Genomic DNA, 19,731 nt, shown 5'->3' on the forward strand with positions numbered 1-19,731 from the left:
AGGTATATGGGTGGAGGACCTCACATGAATTGGGGAGTAATAACATTGAAATGGGACCTTTGGGGAGTGTTTTGTGCAGTTGTTTTAAATCACGGGGTGTGGAGTTAGCGGGAACCATTATCAGTGCTCAGGGGCTACAGGGCAGGGTGCCAAAACCGAGAAAGAAAGTGAAGCTGCTCCCTGAGCCTACAGTCACACGAACCTTTAACAACTTAGTGCAGAGACGTGCAAAGCCATCTGGTAAGAGCACTTACGCTTCACCAGAGGAAAGTATTAATAAAGCAAAGGAAGGCCCTGTCTGGCATCAGAGGGGTTGTTGTGTTTGCCCAGGGAAACAGCGAGGAGGAAGCAGCAGGCGGCTGCGGGGGCTGTCTCAGAGGCCAGCCCTGACCTCTCTCAGTGTGCCCTCCTTGAGGAAGCTGGTGCTCAAGGCAAATTTTCAAGGTTCAACATTTTAATCATGTAGTTAATTCCATCTGCTTTACTGCCATCCTCACCAAGTGCCCTTCTGATTATAATTTGGCTTCGGAATGGGAGAAAATGCACTGGCCCGATGACCCACCTGTCGGGTCCCCTTGGCAGTTAAAATAAAAAATAGCTGCAGGATAAAGCAATAAGTTGGCATTTTCAGTCTGTGCACCAGTTTCATGACCTTGACTGAACCTCAGTCTCTGCCGAGAGACAGCCCTGCCCCAAGGGACTGCTGGCGCGATTTTTCCAGTTCAGCAGGTTGAGGGCCAGACATGGAGGCCTCTCAGCCCCGTGACCTCCCATGTGGCACCTCCGAGCGATGCCACTAGGAGCCTGTGGGGAGCCCGAAAGGCTGCACCCTTCTCAGAGACAGCAGGACCCGTCCCTTGTCTGCTCCCCACGCCAGGTGCCATGTCAATATGCCACCCGCCCCTTCCTGCCAGATTCTCACCGCGATTTTAGATAGATGCTATGGTGTCCATTTCATACGTGAGGGAACGGGGAGTTGGGGAACTGAAAGCATTTGCCAAGGACGACACAGTCAGTCGGTGGTATCTGGACTTAAACCTCTGATTCTAGAGCTTGTCCTCTGCAGCGCCGTGCTGTGCTTCTCTTGCCGTCACGGGGGCCTGTGCCATAGTGCCTGCGTTTGTGCCTAGCCATCCTGCATGGTGCACGGAGCGTCAGCCACGCTGCTTGGCCGATGGCAGATCGCAGGTGTGCGGCTCCCCCACCCCCGCCTCTAATGCCCTGCAAGTACCGCCACTGCTGGATGGACCCGATGGCTGCTGCTGGACAGACCAGGGCCACTGCTAGAAGGACCCAATGGCTGCTGCTGGATGGAACTGACGGCCGCTGCTGGGCAGACCTGGGCCGCTGCCAGCACCGCTGACATGAAAACGCCCAGCCCCGCTGGCTGCTGGCTCCTCACCCTTACAACCTGCAACTGTTTCCCCTTCCTCAACCTCTAAATCAGTTTCTGGTCCAACTCTCCCTTCCCCTGAGTCTTGCGAGATGACTGCCCTCTCAGTGACTAAAATTTGGTGCATGCCTGGCGATGGCATTGGCTAAATCATGCTCACATTCACAGTGGTTATTCCCCAGCCTGGACTGGGAGACTAAGCTGAGCTGCCAACTGCGGCATCTAAATTTAACCAGCAACACTGGCAGAATCCTCCTGACACAAAGCCCACATTACTTAGCTAACATTTAAAATAGCCATTTCTCCCTATTTTCATTTTCATTTCCTCGGGCACTCTCTCAGTCACACCCCTGCTGGAGGTGAATGGGGGCACACTCACACCCTGGGACCAGCGTGCCTGTCGTTCCTGCTCTGGAAATGAATGGCCCGGGCCTCGATGTCCCCTGGGTGTCTCCTCACCTCCTTCAGGTCTCTGCTCAAACTCCCCCTCTTCAGAGGCCCTGCTGCTCCTCACCTCTACGCTGCCCTCTACTCTGTGTGTCCTCACAGCACTGGTGGCTACGTGACACTGTTTCACGTGTCTGCTGATGGTCTCTCTGCCCCACTAGAAGGTAAGTTCCTCTAGAGCAGGGCCCTCTGGTTTGGCGGTCGTGGGTCCTCAAACCTAATGCAGGGCCCCACCCGGCAGGCATAAATGCTGAATGTATGTTGACAAGAGTATAGAATAAACTGCACCATCACAGCAAATCTGTCAAAAAGCCACTCAACTCTTCATGATCACTGATAACGATCTCAGACCTACCTCCTTCACAAGCAGATAAGCAAAGTGAGACGGACAAAGTGCAGTGAATTCCCCAGAGGTGTAGAGCTGGTGACTCTCTTTGTTTCCCAAAAGCAGCACCACAGATTAGCGGATTCATGGGATGCAAAAAGAGCGAACTAAATACACTGGCCACCAGTGGTGGAGAGACTCACCTGGATGTGAGAGGGTCAGACGGGCTCCCACTCCACTGACATAGTATGAGTTCTCATTCTGTAAAACAGCACTCCATTAGCCTTTGCATAATCTCCATTTTTACATCTGTGCTCAACAAACTTTGTTGAGGATAGATTCTAGCTATGAAAGTCTTCATTTTGGGGTTTTGGGGTATATAGGCACCAAGCCATAATTGTGCTTGAAAATGTCAAATAAAAAGTGAACATACCACACATTAAATAAATAACAAGTAAAGGCTTGCCCCTGGCCTGAAACCCTGCCACAGCGTACTTGTTGTTGGAACCTGAAATTCACACTCCACCAGTACAAATTCTGTCCCTTCAGGTGGGCTGAGCTGGTGAGGACACCTGGCAGGTGTGGTGTGGTGGTGCTGTCCATTGTTGTATTGTAATGAATACCGTAAGGCAGGGCTTCTCTACCTGGGGACCATGGGTCCTAAAGGTTGTCTCCTTGGGGTGCATGAGCCCTCTGGGGAGAATGTGTGCCAAACTGTGGGTGCATTTTCCTGGGTTCGATGCCAGTTGTTTTAAACAGGTTGCTGGGTTCGTGTCTCCCAAATGGTTAAATGTCTGGGACCACCACGAGGGACCCCGGGCGAAGTGGTTTACCCCAAAATGGTAGAAGCTTCCAGTATGCCACGTTTTATCTCGGGATTGCCTTTTGGGTGAAACAAAACAAACTAAAAAAATAGTCCTGTAACTCCTGAAAGACAGAGGGTATGAAACATTCAAAGAAATTGAGTTTGAATATGAAAGGGAAAGTTGAAAGGGAGTTTTTATTTTTTAAAAGAGGTGATTTACAGTGTTATCACTTTTAAACTTTCATTAGAAAACTATCCAGATAAGAGATGCAGGAAAAAAAGAGCAACCAAAGTGAGAGTCTGAAATTGAATTCCTTTTTTTTCTCTTGAAATACAGAATTTTATTTAGAAACTGTTTAAAGTAGAAAAAAACCCAGTCAAGAAAGACCAGGTGGAAAATGGGTTCCCAATAAAATGGAATTTTAGGGCAATGAAATTCTAAAAGACCACAAAAGAGAAATAGCACCACTGTTATTTGAATAATAGCTAGTTACTTGCATTTTTTTTTGGCATAGTTAATCACTGAATCTGGGTTTTCCTCTGAATTCCACACAGAGCATGCACTACACAACAATTTATCATAAAATACCCGCTTTCTAAGCACATTTTAGGACAAGCGACCCTCAGAAGCAAATCAATACAAATACATCAGGACTGAACAATCTCAGTACTGTGTGACACACATTTTGCAGAATTTTATCAAAGGAACTGAATAGGCTGTGGGCAAAAGCAAATGAGGGAGAGTTAAGGAATGGAATATTTAAATATTAATAATTAAATCAGTCACGGTACTGTATTTCTGCAAAAGAAAATGAACATTTAGTAAATACACTAACACATTTATCTCCAAAGAGATTAGTGCACTGGTAAAGTATTCCAATAGCAATGGAGAGCTGTGGACAGCAGGTACCGAAAACACCCCAGCCTTGCAGATCCAAGGTAGCGATGGCCTTCACTGATCACTCCCTTTGTCAGAGGTCCAGAAAGAACTTGCAGTATGATCACCTGCCTGCTGTATTTCCACTCTAAGCAGCGAACTTCAACGAGACAAAGAAGAATCCCCAGAGGACAAGGGGAGCAGAGAAGAGAAACATGTTATATGTAAACTCAAAAAACAGTAAAACGGGAAACAACCCCCATTCAAATCCCACAGATGTGGGCAAGTCCCCAAAGTAGTTGTTAGATTAAAAAACAGGACACACTTCATTTCCCAAAAAATACAATACACAGAAATTCGGGGGGTAATTGGGAAAATCATCAGAGAAATGCACAATGAAAATCGAGCTCTTAAACTCAAATATGTCCGGGTTGAAAATACCCTTTATTCATTCAGGCAACAATGCCTCTTGCTTTTTAGCAGGGATACAATTGATGAATGACACCACATGGCTGTACAGAGCAACCTTCCTTTTGGGCCAGTGTCAAAGCCTACGAGGATTCAAGCAGTCCTGCAAAGGCTTGTGAACAGCAGGTTCCAAAGGTTCCAAGGTCTGGCCCTTCCTTCACAGACACAACATCAAACACATAAAATCTGTACGTTCCATTTTATATTTTGAAATACAGACTCATATTTTAAATACTCTTAAGGCATTTATTTATTACAACGTTCTCTGCCAAGATTTCACATTAGCGTAAAATTCAATTCAGTCATTTCTCTACTGAGGTTTCTGCTTCAGTGTATCACATTAACACCTCCTCCAGCAATCAGCATTTTCAGCAACCACAGAGTGAGCCCCAGGGTCAGCCTCTCTGCTCCCTAGGTGAACCAACTAGGTGTTAATACTGTTCTGCTACAAGGTTCAAGTTCCTAACTCATACTTAATGGAAAAGGAGTGAAACTTCTGCAAAGTGCACTTTTAAAGAAGAGGCAATTTTTGCTTATGAAAAGAAACCGATGAGTCCTCTACGAATAACACAATAGTATTTTACAGTTAAGCACATGATTTAGAGTGAAGAATTTGGATGTTTCTCTGCTGGCCCAGGTTGTTAATACTCTTGTTGTTCCTCGTGTGGCCCCCTTCATCAGGTATCACAAAGCCTTCATCCGTGGCATACAGAATGTCCACAGCCCTCTGCAGTACAGGGTCATTTCCCTCCTCATTCTCCTGACAAATCAATTCAATGCTCCTTAGTTTTCCAAAGTAGAAATCTCTCTCCTTCTCCAAGTCTTCAACAGTAAGTTTCAATATGTTGACCTGCTGCATCAATTCAGCTGCTCCATCATCCCCATTGCCCACATTAGGATTCTTTCTCACCACACCTGGACCAGCCTTAGGCGTTGCAGTAGTTCTGTGTGTTGAAATGGGCCTCTGTAGAGCTGCACTGCTAGAGCTGAGAGGTTTCTTTGGCTTGTTCAGAGCTGACGCAACAAGGGAGGGAGCCACTGCCATCTCTCGACCTTGTCCAGTAGCCACAGGATCATAGCCTTTTCCGTCATAGTTTGCATCAAAAAACTTCTTGAACCACTTAACAAATTCAAAATTGTCCTGAAACTTTCCTTTCACTAATTTGTCCACTGGAATTATTTTGTCAACACCCATTCTCTTAATTTATGCTTGTAGTATTTTGAAGTTCTGGATGTATTCATGTTCTAACTTAGCTTGGAACTTCTTCAAGGCAATGGAGCCAGGGAATAGCATGTCCATAAACTGATAATAGGCAGCCCCTGAGCACAACTGTTCAGTCTTTGTCAAATTCAACTGCAGAGACTCATTGATCCATGCCAGCATGCCGGGTCGACTTAAATTATCACTGGTCACTGATGTCTAACATACATTCACTGCCACCTTCGACTCTCAGGGCCGCAACCACTACCTGTGTCCAGCTCGGGTTTCGTCTGCGGCTGGTTCAAACCGTCCGACCCCGCCTGCGCTCCTGCGCGATGACCTCACAGGCACATCCCCCCCCACCCCCCGTAGGCGTCGATGTAAAAGCTGAAATTGAATTACTTTTTAGAAGTTTTAAACATAGTCATTAAAGACATTTAACACTAATAATCTTCACCAAATACCAGTCCAGTTGCATGTTACTCGAGGATAAAATGATTCGCACTGGGTATAAATCCCCCCCATACAGTGCTTTGGTGAGGTGGGGCGCACGCTGAGCCCCTGATCCCGACTCTCTCCGGAAGCACCCCACATGCTGGTGCTGGGGGCAGGGGAAGGCAGGACCAGCCGCGAGGTTCCCTCCCACACACGCCAGGTGCAACCCTGGGGGAGGGACTTGATTCCCCATCCCCACTCCCGCCTTGTGCTCAGCCTCGTGGGCCTCGGCGGCACCCTGGGGACAGTCCAGCCACCCTCCCCTTCTGGGAGAAGTGTCTCTGCGCCTTGCACCCTCCCTGGGCTGCCTCCTCGAGTTAGGCTTTTAACACTGCTCCCACATCTGTCCCGTGTGGCTTTGTTTGGCCCTCCTGGGATACGAGGGCTCTACATGTCAGGCCCCACCTCGGGCAGCAGGACCCCAGCACCACGCCAGTCTGAGCGGGTGCCCCGGGAGGTGTGGGCTGAGCAGGGCGCTCATATTTATCTTTGGGAACCCTCCAGCTGGAGGTGAGTGACCGCAGGGCATACGGAGAGCAGCGGAGGACCGGCCCTCGCACGCACCTCCAGGCCTGACCCCAGCACTGGACAGAGGCTGGCCTCCCCGCAGGGGTCACCATTGCCAAGTGCGTGCCTTTGCCGCATGGCCCCATGCGAACCGCACAACAACCCCGAGACAGAGTGCATCTTCTCAGCCTCTCACCGCGAACAGCAGAGGCCTGGAGAAGCGAGGCAGTAGTTCAGGCTCAGCCAGTCTATAGGCAAGACTGAGCAAAACCCACATGCTGCACATGCAATTCACCCTTCCCTCCTGCTTCCCTCATGGCTATGGGGTACAGACCAAACATTCATCGTGCAGACATTTCATTCACTTTCCCTGAAATGCAGATAGAGCCTAGAGTGTTTTATCGTAATCAGCATCACGTAAATGATTTGTGGATTCCAGTACAAAATGAAGAAGCTGAACTCCTGTTCAAAAATTAAGAATTTCCAGAAGGCAACCACAGAGCATTCCAGCAAGTGGGGTCCCTCGTGCACAGGTTCCTAAGCCTTGAGGCCTGCCCTGATGAGACGGGCCACTCCTGTTCCACGAGATTCGGTGCTTTACCAGCCAGCAAAGCACGAGGCCCCCATGGGCAGGTGGCAAAGGGCATGGGGCCCCATGCTGGCGGGGTGAGGTGGCCAGAGCCGGCCCTCGGATTTCCTCCATTTCGGCTGAGTTGAAATTAGACAAACTTTGAATGGGACTGAGCTGCTACCTGCCTTTATGGAAAAGGAAAGCATTTGTTAGGTGAATTCATGTATACGAAATAGCAGGAAGATGCCTAATTTCCTTCAGAGTCCAAGTTTTCACACAGGGTACACTGCTCATATCAACGACTCTCACCACGGCTACGGTGCCCACTTGTGTGTCAGAGGATGGAGGATGTGCTTAAAGGCCGCAAAATCGCCTTTTATTTTCACGAGAATAAAGCACCTTTTAAGATCATCTGGTATAAATTGAATGGGAATAGGCCTGAAGTTTATTCCATATGAGAAGTGGACAAGCTTTTTCCGTGAAGGACCAGAGAATTAATATTCTAGGCTCTGTGGGCCTCTGGCCACCACAGAAGTACAAACACAGACAACATGCAAAGCAGCAAAGAAATGCGAGTGGCTATGTTCCAAAAACTTATTTGTGGATACTGAAATTTGAATTTCATACAGTTTTCATGAGTCACAAAATATTCTTTTTTTTTTTTCTTCCAACCATTAAGAAATGTAGAAGGCATTCTTTTCCTGCGGATCCTACGTTCTTAGGTGGCAGGCTGGATTTGGTCTGTGGGACGTAGTTTCTCCACTCCTGTTCTACACTAGCTGCTGAACAAGTCAGTTACTACATGCTAGAGAGTGGTTAGCGGGCTCTATGGCAAGGAATCTGGCTTTCAAGAAGAGGTCTGGAGAGACACAGGGACACACAGAAGACACACCGGGAAGGAAGCCATGTGAAGATGCAGGCAAAGGTTGAGTGATGCAGCTCTGAGAAACAGGCCAGGCTGGCTTTCCTCTGTGGAGAGTGGATGGGGGAGGCAAGAGCAGAAGGTGGGAGGCCAGCTAAGAAGCACTGCAATAACCCACACACGGTGCCAGGGGCCGGGGCAGTGTGCCTGGAGAGCAGTCGTTGGATTTGGGAGACAGTGGAGTCATCCCTCATGTGGAGGGGTGGCTGTTGGGGCAGGTGCCTCAGTTCATCTAATTCTATCTTCTGAGCTGTTGATGGAGCCGTCACCTGCTTTCCCGGCTCCTTGAACAGTGTGTTTCCTTTTGCATCATTGGTGTGGGCTGACCTATAAAAAGCAGTGCAGAGCTCTCCTCTTCTTCCTGCTCGACATCATGCTATCACAGAGCCGGAAATGCCCTGACCTGGAACATCCCTGCCCATTCTAATAGGGCGTCCCTTTAACTCAGATACTTGTGGGGAAAGACAGAGGCAAGGAGCCCGCCACTGGGTACTACCCTGTAACAGGCATTCTGCCACCACCTTTGGAAGGTTTCCTCTGTCAGAAGGTCATCAGGCTGTTTTCAACCTCATCTGTGTGTGGCCAGGCTGGTTCAGGGAGCCAAGGGACTGCTTTACCTCCAAACTTCTGAATAAACACGTGTCTTATGCTGGCAACTATTATTTGGGGTTTTCTGTTAGAGCTGAATACAATCCCAATTAATACCAAAGTTACACCATATTTTAAGTGACTTACAAAGTGGAAAAGACTGGCCGCATAGTTCATTGGACAACGATCAGAGGTCAGGAGCCGTGGACTGAATATGACAGCGTGAAGTTTAGCAATGATAATGTAGTCAGCCCAGAGCTGTCGTCATGTCAACCGCAGGCAGCAGAAAAGAGGACATAGAGGCAGGGACAGTTAGCTTTCCTTTTAAGACACCTCCTGTATAGTTACCTCATTTCTTCTTGCACACCACTGGCAAGAACTTAGTCACAACCTGGCTGCAAGGCCAGGGTGATATGTCCATTTAAAAGTCAGGTGATGATACTGCTGAAGACTGAGGGAGAGAATTTTGAGGGGTGACTTGTCATCTTGGTCACTCCTTCCAGTTCTTCATCCATGTCAGTGGTAGAACTATTAAACCATTTAAGATGAAGGTAAGAGACCAGCGATTTATTGAGCATTGACTACTTGCCAATCTCTGTTCTGTGCACATGACAATGTAGCTAATCATTACAAAAGCCTTTACGGTGGGCATGATAATTGCCTGGATGCAGAGGTGGGGCCAGAAGCCCAGGAGACCATACTAGGGGCAGAGCTGCAGCCAGAGCCTCGTACCTGGCTGACCCCTGCAAGGCTCTGCCTTAGGGCAGCGGGAGAGATGGAAACCTCTGTCTCAGTTAGCAACTGCTACACTATGGCTTTTTTTTTTTCACTCACATGTGGAGTCTGCCTCTTCTAGAGTCTTCTGTGGTTGAAGGTAATTAGCAAGCCTCAGGCTTGATCCGTAGTCAGTGACTTGCCCCCATGGTCTTCTCGGTCTGCTGGGCTCCTGAGAGCATCGTCCTTTATAATCAGGATAATCAAGGTCAAACCTCAGAACCAGATTTTGAATTAAAAAAATGGGGGAGAGCTGACCTAAAAGTGGAGCAAGTTTGGAGCCCAGCTGCCCACCACAGCTGCAGAGTGGGGGTCTGGGGAACTCAGGGGCCTTGGACAGAGCTCAGGGGGAGCCTGGGCCTGCCGTTTGTCACTGAATAAACTCGCCAACCTCTCTGCCTCCCAACTTCCTCACATAGGACCTACAGTGCACATTTGTTGCGAGGATTCACACACACACACACACACACACCTGAAAACCTCACCACACAGATTCTGGCCTGGGCAGGCTCTCATTGCTTTTTCACTCTGATGACAACCAGTGGGATCCAAGCACCGCAGAACTCCCGGCAGCTGCAGGGAGAAGGGAAAGTGAGGGGGTAAAGGTAGACAGTGGGCAAAGGAAATAAATTAAGTCCTTTTTTTTTTTTTTTTAAATCTTCTCTGACTTCTAGAAATCTATCCTAAGGAGCAAATTCAACTGAAGGAAAAACATAGATGCTAGATGTTCACAGCCATGTCTCAACGGTTAGGACCGGAAGGCCTCCTGCTCGTGTGCAGAGGGGTGGAAGGGCTCAGGGCACGGGGCACAGGACTTAACCAGTCCCCAGGAAGCCATTCAAGAGGACAGAGGTGGGGCCCTTGAGCAGGATGGAGAAACATTTAGGATTTAGTGTAAATAAAAAATAGAAGGCACAGAGAGTTGATAGAATAAATACAAATTTGGTACAAGGATGTGGGCAATAGCTGTAGACCAATAGCTTCAGACTGTCTTTCCTACAGACAAAACAAGACAATTTAACAAAGTATTCCACAGGGCTACAGGACAGAAAGTCAATTTTTGGTATTTCTAATAATAGCAAACATAAACACATTTAGCACCAGATCTTGTTTTTCTAACACCATTCTCCAGTCAAGGGAACCAGGCACCTTGACGAAACGGCTGAATCCAGGACTGAGACGGGGATAGCCTAAGATGAGCCTGGAACATGTGGTGATGCCAGCAAACAGGGAAGCACTCGCAGAATGATGGCGAGAAGCAAACGGGCACAGGAACCAGCCCAAATGGACTCTTATGGACCAAGCTGAGATATTTGGACACAAAAATAAATGATAGTGACAGAATAAGATAAGAACCTATGCTTCCATACTGGTATAAATAAATGGATAAATACATAAATGGGGGAGAAGGGAAAGTGCTTCACAGTAAATACCAACTAATAAATGTAGAAGGCATGATAGAATTAGAAAATCACTACTAGGTAAAAACCACAGTAATAATTGTTTCAGAGATGACTCATCAATGGATACTAAAGAAACAAAATAACCCTCCATAAGATACTTAGTTACAGAGGGAGGAAGAGCACGTTTATAGTGGAGAAATCTGGAAACCCTACCTTAATCAAATGGCAGCATCACGTCCCAGGAATGGGATAAATAGGTGCCACCTGCCTCCTGACGTGGCACACTGGCAAGGACACACCATGGCTGAGGAGACGTCCAACCGCCTGAAACTAATTATGAGGATTCACGAGACAACCCCCAGATGAGGAACAGTCAACAAAATAAATGGTCTGACCTCTTCCATACTGTCAAGGTCACACTAGATAAAGACTGAGGAATTATTCCAAATTGAGAAGACCAAAGACATATAGACACTAAATGCAATCTATGACTCTGAATTGGATCTTGGAGCAGAAAAATATTTTTCTTTTCCCATAAAGGACATTCAGGAGTCAGCTGGCAAAATTCAAAGAAGGTCTGCAGAGATGATACAGATATATATATATATATATATATATATATATATATATATATATATATATATATATGCTTGTGCCTAGGGGTATACACTTACATATATATAGATTCAGAGACAGAAATGGAAAGCCATAAAGCAAATGTAGGAAAATATTAACATTTGGGGAATCTAGATAAGGGGTATATAAGAATTCTTTGTAGTTCTTTTGCAAGCTTTCTGTAAGTCTAAGCTTATTTCAAAATAAAAAGTAAAAAAAAAAAAAAAAAAAAAAAGAGGTCTGGCTTTTATCACAGCTGCTGGAGGTTTACCTCAAAGTCTTAAGAATTCCCCACAACCGGGGCTTTTTCTGTTATTCTTCATGGGCTCTCCCAGTGGGTGGGGGAGCTACAGGCTGTGTTAGGGTTGGGGGCTGGCCACACAAGGGAGACCCACCCTGTCATAAGAGCGTAGTTAGGACTCTGAGCCATGCCACATCACTCTGTCTGGCATGAGCTCTGGGAGGGGACACCAGCTGGATACTGAGTTCACTCAAGTTGGCACTGACTCCATCAATCACAGCTACCTAATGAGACCCCAATAAAACTCTGGGCACTGAAGCTTGGGCAGCTTTCCTGATTGATAATATACATCAACGTGCTGGGAGGCCAATGAGTCCTGACCCCAAGGAGAGAGGACAGCAGGGCTTCATACTTGTTATGACTGAAAGGCAGTACTTTCTTCAACCACTGTTTCTTTGGGATATTATCTGTCATATATTATTTTTTTCTCACTTTTTTATTGTGAAAAATAACATATATATAAAAAGGCAATAAATTTCAAAGCACACCCCAACAATTAGTTATAGAAGAGATTTCAGAATTTGGTATGGGTTACAATTCCACAATTTTAGGCTCTTTCTTCTAGTTTCTCCAAGACACTTGGGTCTAAAAGAAATACCAATATAATTATTCAGCAATCATACTCATTTGTTAAATCCTATCTTCTTTCTCTCTCTTTTTACCCAACTAATTACTGTTTTTCTTTGCTAAAGCTGCCAGAATGCAATATACCAGAAACAGAACAGCTTTTAAAAAGGGAATTCATTAAATTAAAAATGTACAGTTCTAAGACCTTAAAAATGTCCAAACCAAGACATCCAGGGAAAGATACCTTGACTCCAAAAAAAAAAAAAAAAAAATCCCGAATGGCATCTGGAACACCCCTATCAGCTGGGAAGGTATGTGGCTGGTGTCTGTTGGGGTCTTGGGCTTCTGGTTTCAAACAGCTTCCCTGGGGGCATTTTATTGCTTCATCTCCACATGTCTGTGTATCAGCTCTGAGCCTTTTCCAAAATGGTTCCCTCTAAAGGGCCCCAGGAGGCGGACTAAGACCTACCTTGAATTGGTGGAGTCACATTTCCATGGAAACCACCTAATCAAAGGTCCTACCTACAACTGGGTGGGTCACCTCTCCATGGACATGTAATAAAAAGATCCTGCCCAAACAATAAGTCTGCCCCCACAGGATTGAACCAGGAGAAAGAACCTGGCTTTTCTGGGGTACAGCAGAGCCTCAAACCAGCCCAGGTGCCCCTCCTGCTCATCCTCGTATCCACCCTCTCCTCTAGACCCCTCTCTCCTGCCTCCCCCATCTACCTGCAGTACCCCCTTCAGGAGTCCTTGCAGAGCAGGTGTCATGCTCACAAACTCTCTCAGGGTCTATTTATCTGTAAATATTATAAACTCACCTCCCTCATTTTGCTGCATATAGAATTCTTGGTTGATAGTTTTTCTCTTTCAGTATTTTAAATGTATCATACCATTGCTTTCTTACCACCGTGGTTTCTGCTAAGAAATCCACATATAGTCTTTTTGAGCTTCCCTTCTCTTGTTGCTTTCATAATTCTCTCTTTATCTTTGATATTTGACAATCAGATTAGTAAGTGTCTTGGAGTAGATCTATTTGGGTCTATTCGTTTGGGGTACTCTGCACTTCTTGGACCTGCAATTTTATGTCTTTCATGAGAACTGGGAATTTTCAGTGATTATTTCCTCTATAGTTCTTTCTGGCCCTTTACTTTTTTCTTCTCCTTCTGGGACACCCACAACATGTCTATTCATGCACTTCATGTCGTCATTCAATTCCCTGAAACCCTGCTCTTATTTTTCCATTCTTTTTCCTACCTGTTCTTTTGCGTGTAAGATTTCAGAGGTCCTGTCTTCTTGTTGACTAAACCTTTCTTCTGCCTCTTCAGATCTGCCGTTGTATGTCTCCATTGTGTTTTTTCATTTCTTCTATCCTGCCTTCATTCTCATAGAGAAGCTTTCTAGTTCTTCTCTATGGTCAGCCAGTATATCGTTTATATCCTTCATTTCTTTTGCTATATTTTCCTTCACCTTGTTGATTTGATTTTTTATTTGATTTAGAAGATTAGCTTGGATATCTTTAATTAGTTGTTTCAACTCCTGTATCTCAGTCGAGGTGTTAGTTTACTCCTTTGGCTGGGCCATATCTTTGTGCTTCCTGATATGAGTTATGATTTTTTGCTGGTGTTAAGGCATCTGGTTTTCTTATTTAGTTTATTTCAGAGGTAATTTTGTCTCTTTTGCCTAGGGATTTCTTGTTGGTTAGCTTTGTTCTCTATCTGTTCATCTCTCTCTGCAGCCAGTTGTCAGATTGGCTCTGCCCCGCAGTCTCGCCCCCAAAACCAGGCACCTACAGAGGCCTGCCTCAGAAACCACAGCAAGGTCTCAGTGGGTAAAACAAGTCTGCTGGATCCCAGCAGTGCTCTGTTTTTCACTGTCCTGCAAGACCTGAGTCTGTTTTAAGGCACTGCTTTAACAGTTGGGTCATCTGTATTTCTGAGCCAAAAAGGGGAAGTTCCTGAGCAGGCAGTCCAGACCAGCTCCTGTGAGCCTGGGACAGGGTCTGGGGTCTCGGCAAAGCCCTTCAATTCCCTTGCATTTTCCAGTATGCCCAGCAGATGGTGCTGCTGAGTAACTAATTGTCCTCAGAAGCTCTTTGTCTCCTAACCCCAGCTGTGTCTGACCAGGGAGGGCTGGAACTAGGGGTTCCCATGTCCTTACTTTGCTTGCCAAAATCTGACTCTGTGTGGGGCCATGTCCCCCACTCTACCTGTGGCAGAGGACTCCCCCAACCATCCTAGTTTAAAGCTGAACCCAGGCAAGGATCAGGCTGCCTGCTGCTGTTTCCCTCAGCAGTGGGGAAGGGCTTTCCAATCCAGGGCTGGAAACTCAGCCTCTGCCCACGTTTTCTCAGACTCTTTGTCCTTCACTGACCAGGGACTTTAAATGTCCTCCCCTGTCCCCTGGGTCTCCAAATGGTGGGGGTCTGTCTCACTGCTGAGGGAGAACTTATATTCTGGGTCCCTGGTGGGAGAGACTCCAGCTGTTACTTTTGTGCCCTCTGAGACAGCTGTTTCCTACCTAATATCTTTTCTCTTTCTTCAATTTGGCATTGGTATACCCTTTTCCAGTCTATATCTTTATCCAGAGTCCTGAACAATTCAGAAATTGACCTTTCTTTTTATGTTGAATCTCTAGGGAGAGATTTTCAGTAGCTTTTTACATCGCCATGCTGACAGTGTTCAGAGCTTCATATCCGGGGACCTTGCCCTATGTATCTCCTCTTATTTGTATCCCTTTTGCTATAATAGTTTTATTATAAATTAATTGTAATTAATTGTAAGAATAGCACTTTCCTGAATTATGAGCGTCATTCCAGTGAATTATAGAACTGAGGGGGTGATGGGGACCCCCACATTTTTAATGAGTTGGCCAGAGGTACGTGTGACCTGGGAACTCCCAAACTTGTGGCTGGTGTATGAAGCGAGGGCAGCCTTGTGGGACTGAGCCCTTAGCTTGGGAATCTGACCTTATTCTGAGTAGAATCAGATGCAGTTATAAGAAGTTACCACACCTGCTATTTGGAAGAAAAAAGTGCTGCCAAGCATTTTTTAATGCTAATTTAAAATAATCACTTTGATCCTTAGTTAGCCTAGTTTGAGTAGCTGCCTCTTCGTGAACATTCCAAAATTTTACTTCTTACTAATTCAGAAGAAGACTATGATAATAGTCCTTATGTCTTGGGGCCTGTGTGAGGATTGAACAAAGGCTCCCTGTAAGAATTTGGCACAAAGTCTTTACTCAGATTTTAGCTGGTGCTGCCAACAACTGTAACAATAAAGCAGACTGTCCCTCCCATTAAATCTCTCCCGTTACGCTTTCATAATAGCTTTTTTTTCTTTTCTATTTCCTAGAGCAAGTGATTTAAACGATATTGGACAGCACTTCTGATCACGGAAACAGTGACAAACCTCTGTGGGGCCCTTGGGGACTGTTTCCAGAGCTTCCAGCCAGTGTCAGATGTAACGGGAACTCCGGGGGAAGCACACGCCACGCAAGAGCAGCTTGCACGGCATGCCTTCTCCCGTGACGCTTGTGTGTTATTTCCTGCAGCTTGCACCGTGTGCCTTCTCCTGCAATGCTCATGTGTTCTTCTTTGCCACACGTCACTCTCATTTGTGGTTTGGGTGAAAGAGTGGCTATGCCAGATGGAAATCCTTCACATAACCATCAGTATTGACAAAAGCGGTCTGAGAACGCCTACCAGCCACATGTGGCCCCTCAGCACTTAGCTCGGACTGGGGCCAGGTTTGTGGTGCTGGGCACACATGTGTCTATTTGAATTGACCACCTTTCAAAGTACCAGCTTGCTGGTGAACCCAGGGAATGCCAACGCAGAAGCCCTGCTTCTGGAGTCTAGAGAGCTTTGAGTGCTTCACCAGAGCCTTGACCAATGTAAGGACGATCCTCAGCAAACCAGAGTTCTCCAACAGCTCCCATTGTGGAGGGCAGCCCAGGGTTGTGGACGAGCCAGTCAGTCAGGCCTGTCCAGGAAGGCAGTGTGGCCACCAGGGCTCCTCTCAACTTCTGCAAAACGTGTCCTGGGAGCTTCACAGTCACGTGTGTTCAGGGTGTAGATTCTGTCTACAGTGTCAGCCAGCCCTTTTCGCTCAGGATCATGGTGACAAAACCAAGAAAGCTCTGTTCTTTACCTATCGAAAGGAAGCCCAAGAGGCTATTCCTTTAGAGCCATGACCTACTTTGTGGCCCAGAGTTCTCTGTGAAATTTATATTTACTCCTTTATCGATTCATTCGATCACTGAACATTTGCTAAAGATATTATTACGTGTAAAACTGGGGCTGTGCACTAGCGGGACATGGGAATTAGCCACAGACTTTGCAAAATGTGCAACAAGTGCATTAGTGGAGGTTTTTGGAGATAGTGCTCAGGGAGCAAAGTGAAGAGGAGAGAGCAGGACAGGAGAGTGCCAGAAGGTTGTTAATTGAGCATCTTAAAGGATAAATGCAAAAGGGGGTAGCAGGGGCCTGCCAGGCAGAAGGAAATGCACAAGCAAAGGGACACAAAATGGTACAACAAAACTGAGGAGTTCTGAGTAGGGCACCTTGAGGGGTTAAATCTGATCACAGTTCTCCAGAGCCCAGCCCCGAAGCAGGGTGGGCCCTGAATGCTGCTGAAAGGATGGGGGAAACCACCCTAGGCTCTGGACCTTCGCTGGCAGAGGACCTGCCTGGGCCTTCCCCCTACCCTTGCCCCCACTGAAGATTTCTCCTACCCACCCCCCAGAGGCAGTGGCTGGAACTTCCTGTTGCTTTCCGTAGGAGTTTTTGGAAACAGCCAACCCAAGGCAATGGACAAGAAAGGGGTAGTGTGGTGCCCAGAAAAAGAAACTTTATGTAAAGATACTGAAGGATGGTTTAAAAACACTTCTGGGCAGGAAGGAAGTGTGAGGAGTGGTGGGGGAGGGAGGTATATTTATCTTGAACCTGAAGGAACAAATGTCAGCTTGTTGCCTTTATCAAGTGAGACACTGATGTGGAAAGGCTCTCAGTTCTTTAAAAGATGAAGCTGAGGGAAATGAGGAAGTAAGCTGGGCCGGTTGCCACTCTCAGCCCTCCCACATGGGTTAGCTCAGTTCAACCTCCCAGCAGCCCAGCAAAATAGGTCTTAGTTGGCCTCATTTTATAGAAGAGGGAACTGAAGGTAAGAGATCTGATGACTTGTCCATAGTCACAAAGTGAACAATATAGTTGAGTCTTGATTGAACAAGAAGATCAAGAGATCCTTTGAGCAGTTTTTAAACAGTTTTTATAGCCTGTTTTTGTTACTGGGTAGTATTTCAACCAAAAGAGTGTTGTACTCAGAAACCTGGCATTGTAGCGTCTGTGTCTTTTATTTTCTCCCATAATGTCTAGCAGAATGTTGGGGACAAAATCTGTGTTCAGTAAAGTCTGACTAGTATACTGGTTGATTGCAGCACAAACAGGCCTGCAGGTCATCATCCATGGGGCATTGTGCAGCTTGGTTCCCATTTCTAACCTCTATTTCATTATAATTAATGCAAATTTGTTTTTTTCCCCAAGGGTCCTCTTTTTCTCAAGAGCAATGGTTCTTAATTAGGGATGATTTTGTCCCCCCCAGGGAACATTTGACAATGTCTAGAGACATTTTTAGGTGTCACAACTTGGCGGAGCTAGGGGAGGGGGAGTGTGGGGTCAGGGTATTGCTGGCCTTGATGGGCTGAGGTCAGAGTTACTGCTGAGCATTCTGGGAGGCCCTGGACAGCACCCACAGCAGACACTGCCTGCGGGCAGCAGCGCTGGGAAAGTGTCTGAACTGTTGAGCTCACTTCTCTTCCCGAAGGATCTAGAAGCCTTTTCTATTCTCAAGCATTTCACGCATTCCACCCTTTAGGGCAGAAGTCAAAGCACAGGGGTCCGCAGGGCAAATCCACCTTCAGCTGTGTTTCGTTTGGCCAGCATGGTCATGTTCAACTTTTAAAAAACTTGTGAATGACAATTAAAAATCAGGCACTTTTATTCTTTTCTTGAATAACAGAAGACAGAGCAACAAAGGCTCTTACCCTCACTGGCAGAGGAGGTGTGTAAAATGTTGAATAACTTGCACTGCTGGGCAAGGGCCACCCGCAGTGGACTCCGACCTGAGAGAAGGGACACTCATGACAAACGACGCTAGGGTCCTGGCACGAACCCCCAGCAGCACTCCCAGAGGTGAGGAGGGGCTGCTCCTCGTGGGCAGGAGCTGGGGGCCAAACCCTATCCCACCCAGCCCAAAAGACACATTCGAGCCTTAATCTGAGCCCCCATGGGTGTGTACCCATTTGCAAATAGGATCGTTCAAAACACTGTTATTGATTAAAGTATAGACTCCTTTTCAAATAGGATCGTCAAAGGTCCTGTTTAGAAAATACCAATCGAATCAGGGTGAGCCTTAATCCAAAGGGCTAGAAGTCTTATGCGAAGGACCTTGGGTCAGTAGAAGCCAGAAATCAGAAGCCAGCGGTCTGTGGAAATTAGAGCAGCAGACTGAGGGATGGCCTTGTGACACAGGCTGAGCCGAGGGCCAGCCCCACGGCGCCTGGCTCCCTGGCAGGTGGGGCCCGGCGGGATCTGGAGTTTGCACTTCAGCCTCTAGAATGCGGAAGCAGGAAACCCCTGTTGCTCCTGCCAGCCCCGTGTGTGGAACTGTAACCAAGAAATCAGGATTTAAGGGATGACTTTGATGACTGAATCATTCTATAGATGTTCCTTCTTGCTTTCTGCTATATTGGAATAGACAGAGGGAAATTCCTGAAATCTCTATACTGTAACCCAGCTGCCCTGACCTCTGACAGTGATTGCCTTGCCCTTATCTTCTGTCCCTGTGATTGTAAAAACCTTGTGACTAACCTTCACTTGTACCCAGTTATCCAGTTGTTCAACTTCAGAGTCCTGTCATCACTAATGACAGCCCCCAGTGTTTATTAATGAAGGGACTCGGGTCAGCCCAGAACTGACCCACCCCAAGTCCAAAGTTACCTTGATTACTGAGACTGGATCTAACCAAAGTAGGCACACGTGATATGCGCAGTAGCTTAGACTTTAACCTGCAAGTCCCCTACGCCTCACACCGCCATTTTCCTACACAGGTTCTGTGACTGAGCACATGATCAACCGGCGTGTGTGCAATAATCAGGTCACCTCTAATCACGGCACCTGGGGGCCCTGAGCTCATTACTCTAAACCTGCCCATCTTTTCTCTAATAAAACTACCAAAATCACTGCAGTTCAGGAGACAGACTTTGGGCATTAGGCCATCTGCTCTCCTACTACACTCTTAATAATAAACTCTCTCTCTCTCTCTCTGAAACCCCAGGGTCTCAGGAATTGGTTACTAACCCCATTGGGCAGAAGAATCCACGGCCTTTGTCCATAATGATGTCTGTCACAGCAGCCTGGAGAACTCTGAGCCGAGCTTTTGTCTTTTCACTACTGTCACCAACCACCTGTGCTC

At 46.7% G+C, this 19,731-nt stretch overlaps 1 protein-coding gene and 1 pseudogene across 3 annotated transcripts in view; both read right to left on the minus strand.

Moving 5' to 3' along the window:
* Positions 1–19,731, minus strand: part of LAMP3 (lysosomal associated membrane protein 3) — a 44,397-nt gene that overhangs the window by 18,810 nt on the left and 5,856 nt on the right. For all 3 annotated transcript variants that reach the window (XM_077161161.1, XM_077161163.1, XM_077161162.1), the window contains exon 4: positions 2,369–2,426. In XM_077161161.1, coding sequence (XP_077017276.1) covers positions 2,369–2,426 — 58 coding nt within the window. The remainder of the gene's footprint in view (positions 1–2,368; positions 2,427–19,731) is intronic.
* LOC143682182 (microtubule-associated protein RP/EB family member 1 pseudogene) lies at positions 3,331–7,221 on the minus strand (annotated as a pseudogene).

The sequence above is a fragment of the Tamandua tetradactyla genome, chromosome 5, assembly GCF_023851605.1.
Source record: "Tamandua tetradactyla isolate mTamTet1 chromosome 5, mTamTet1.pri, whole genome shotgun sequence".
In the NCBI taxonomy this organism is placed as follows: Eukaryota; Metazoa; Chordata; class Mammalia; order Pilosa; family Myrmecophagidae; genus Tamandua; species Tamandua tetradactyla.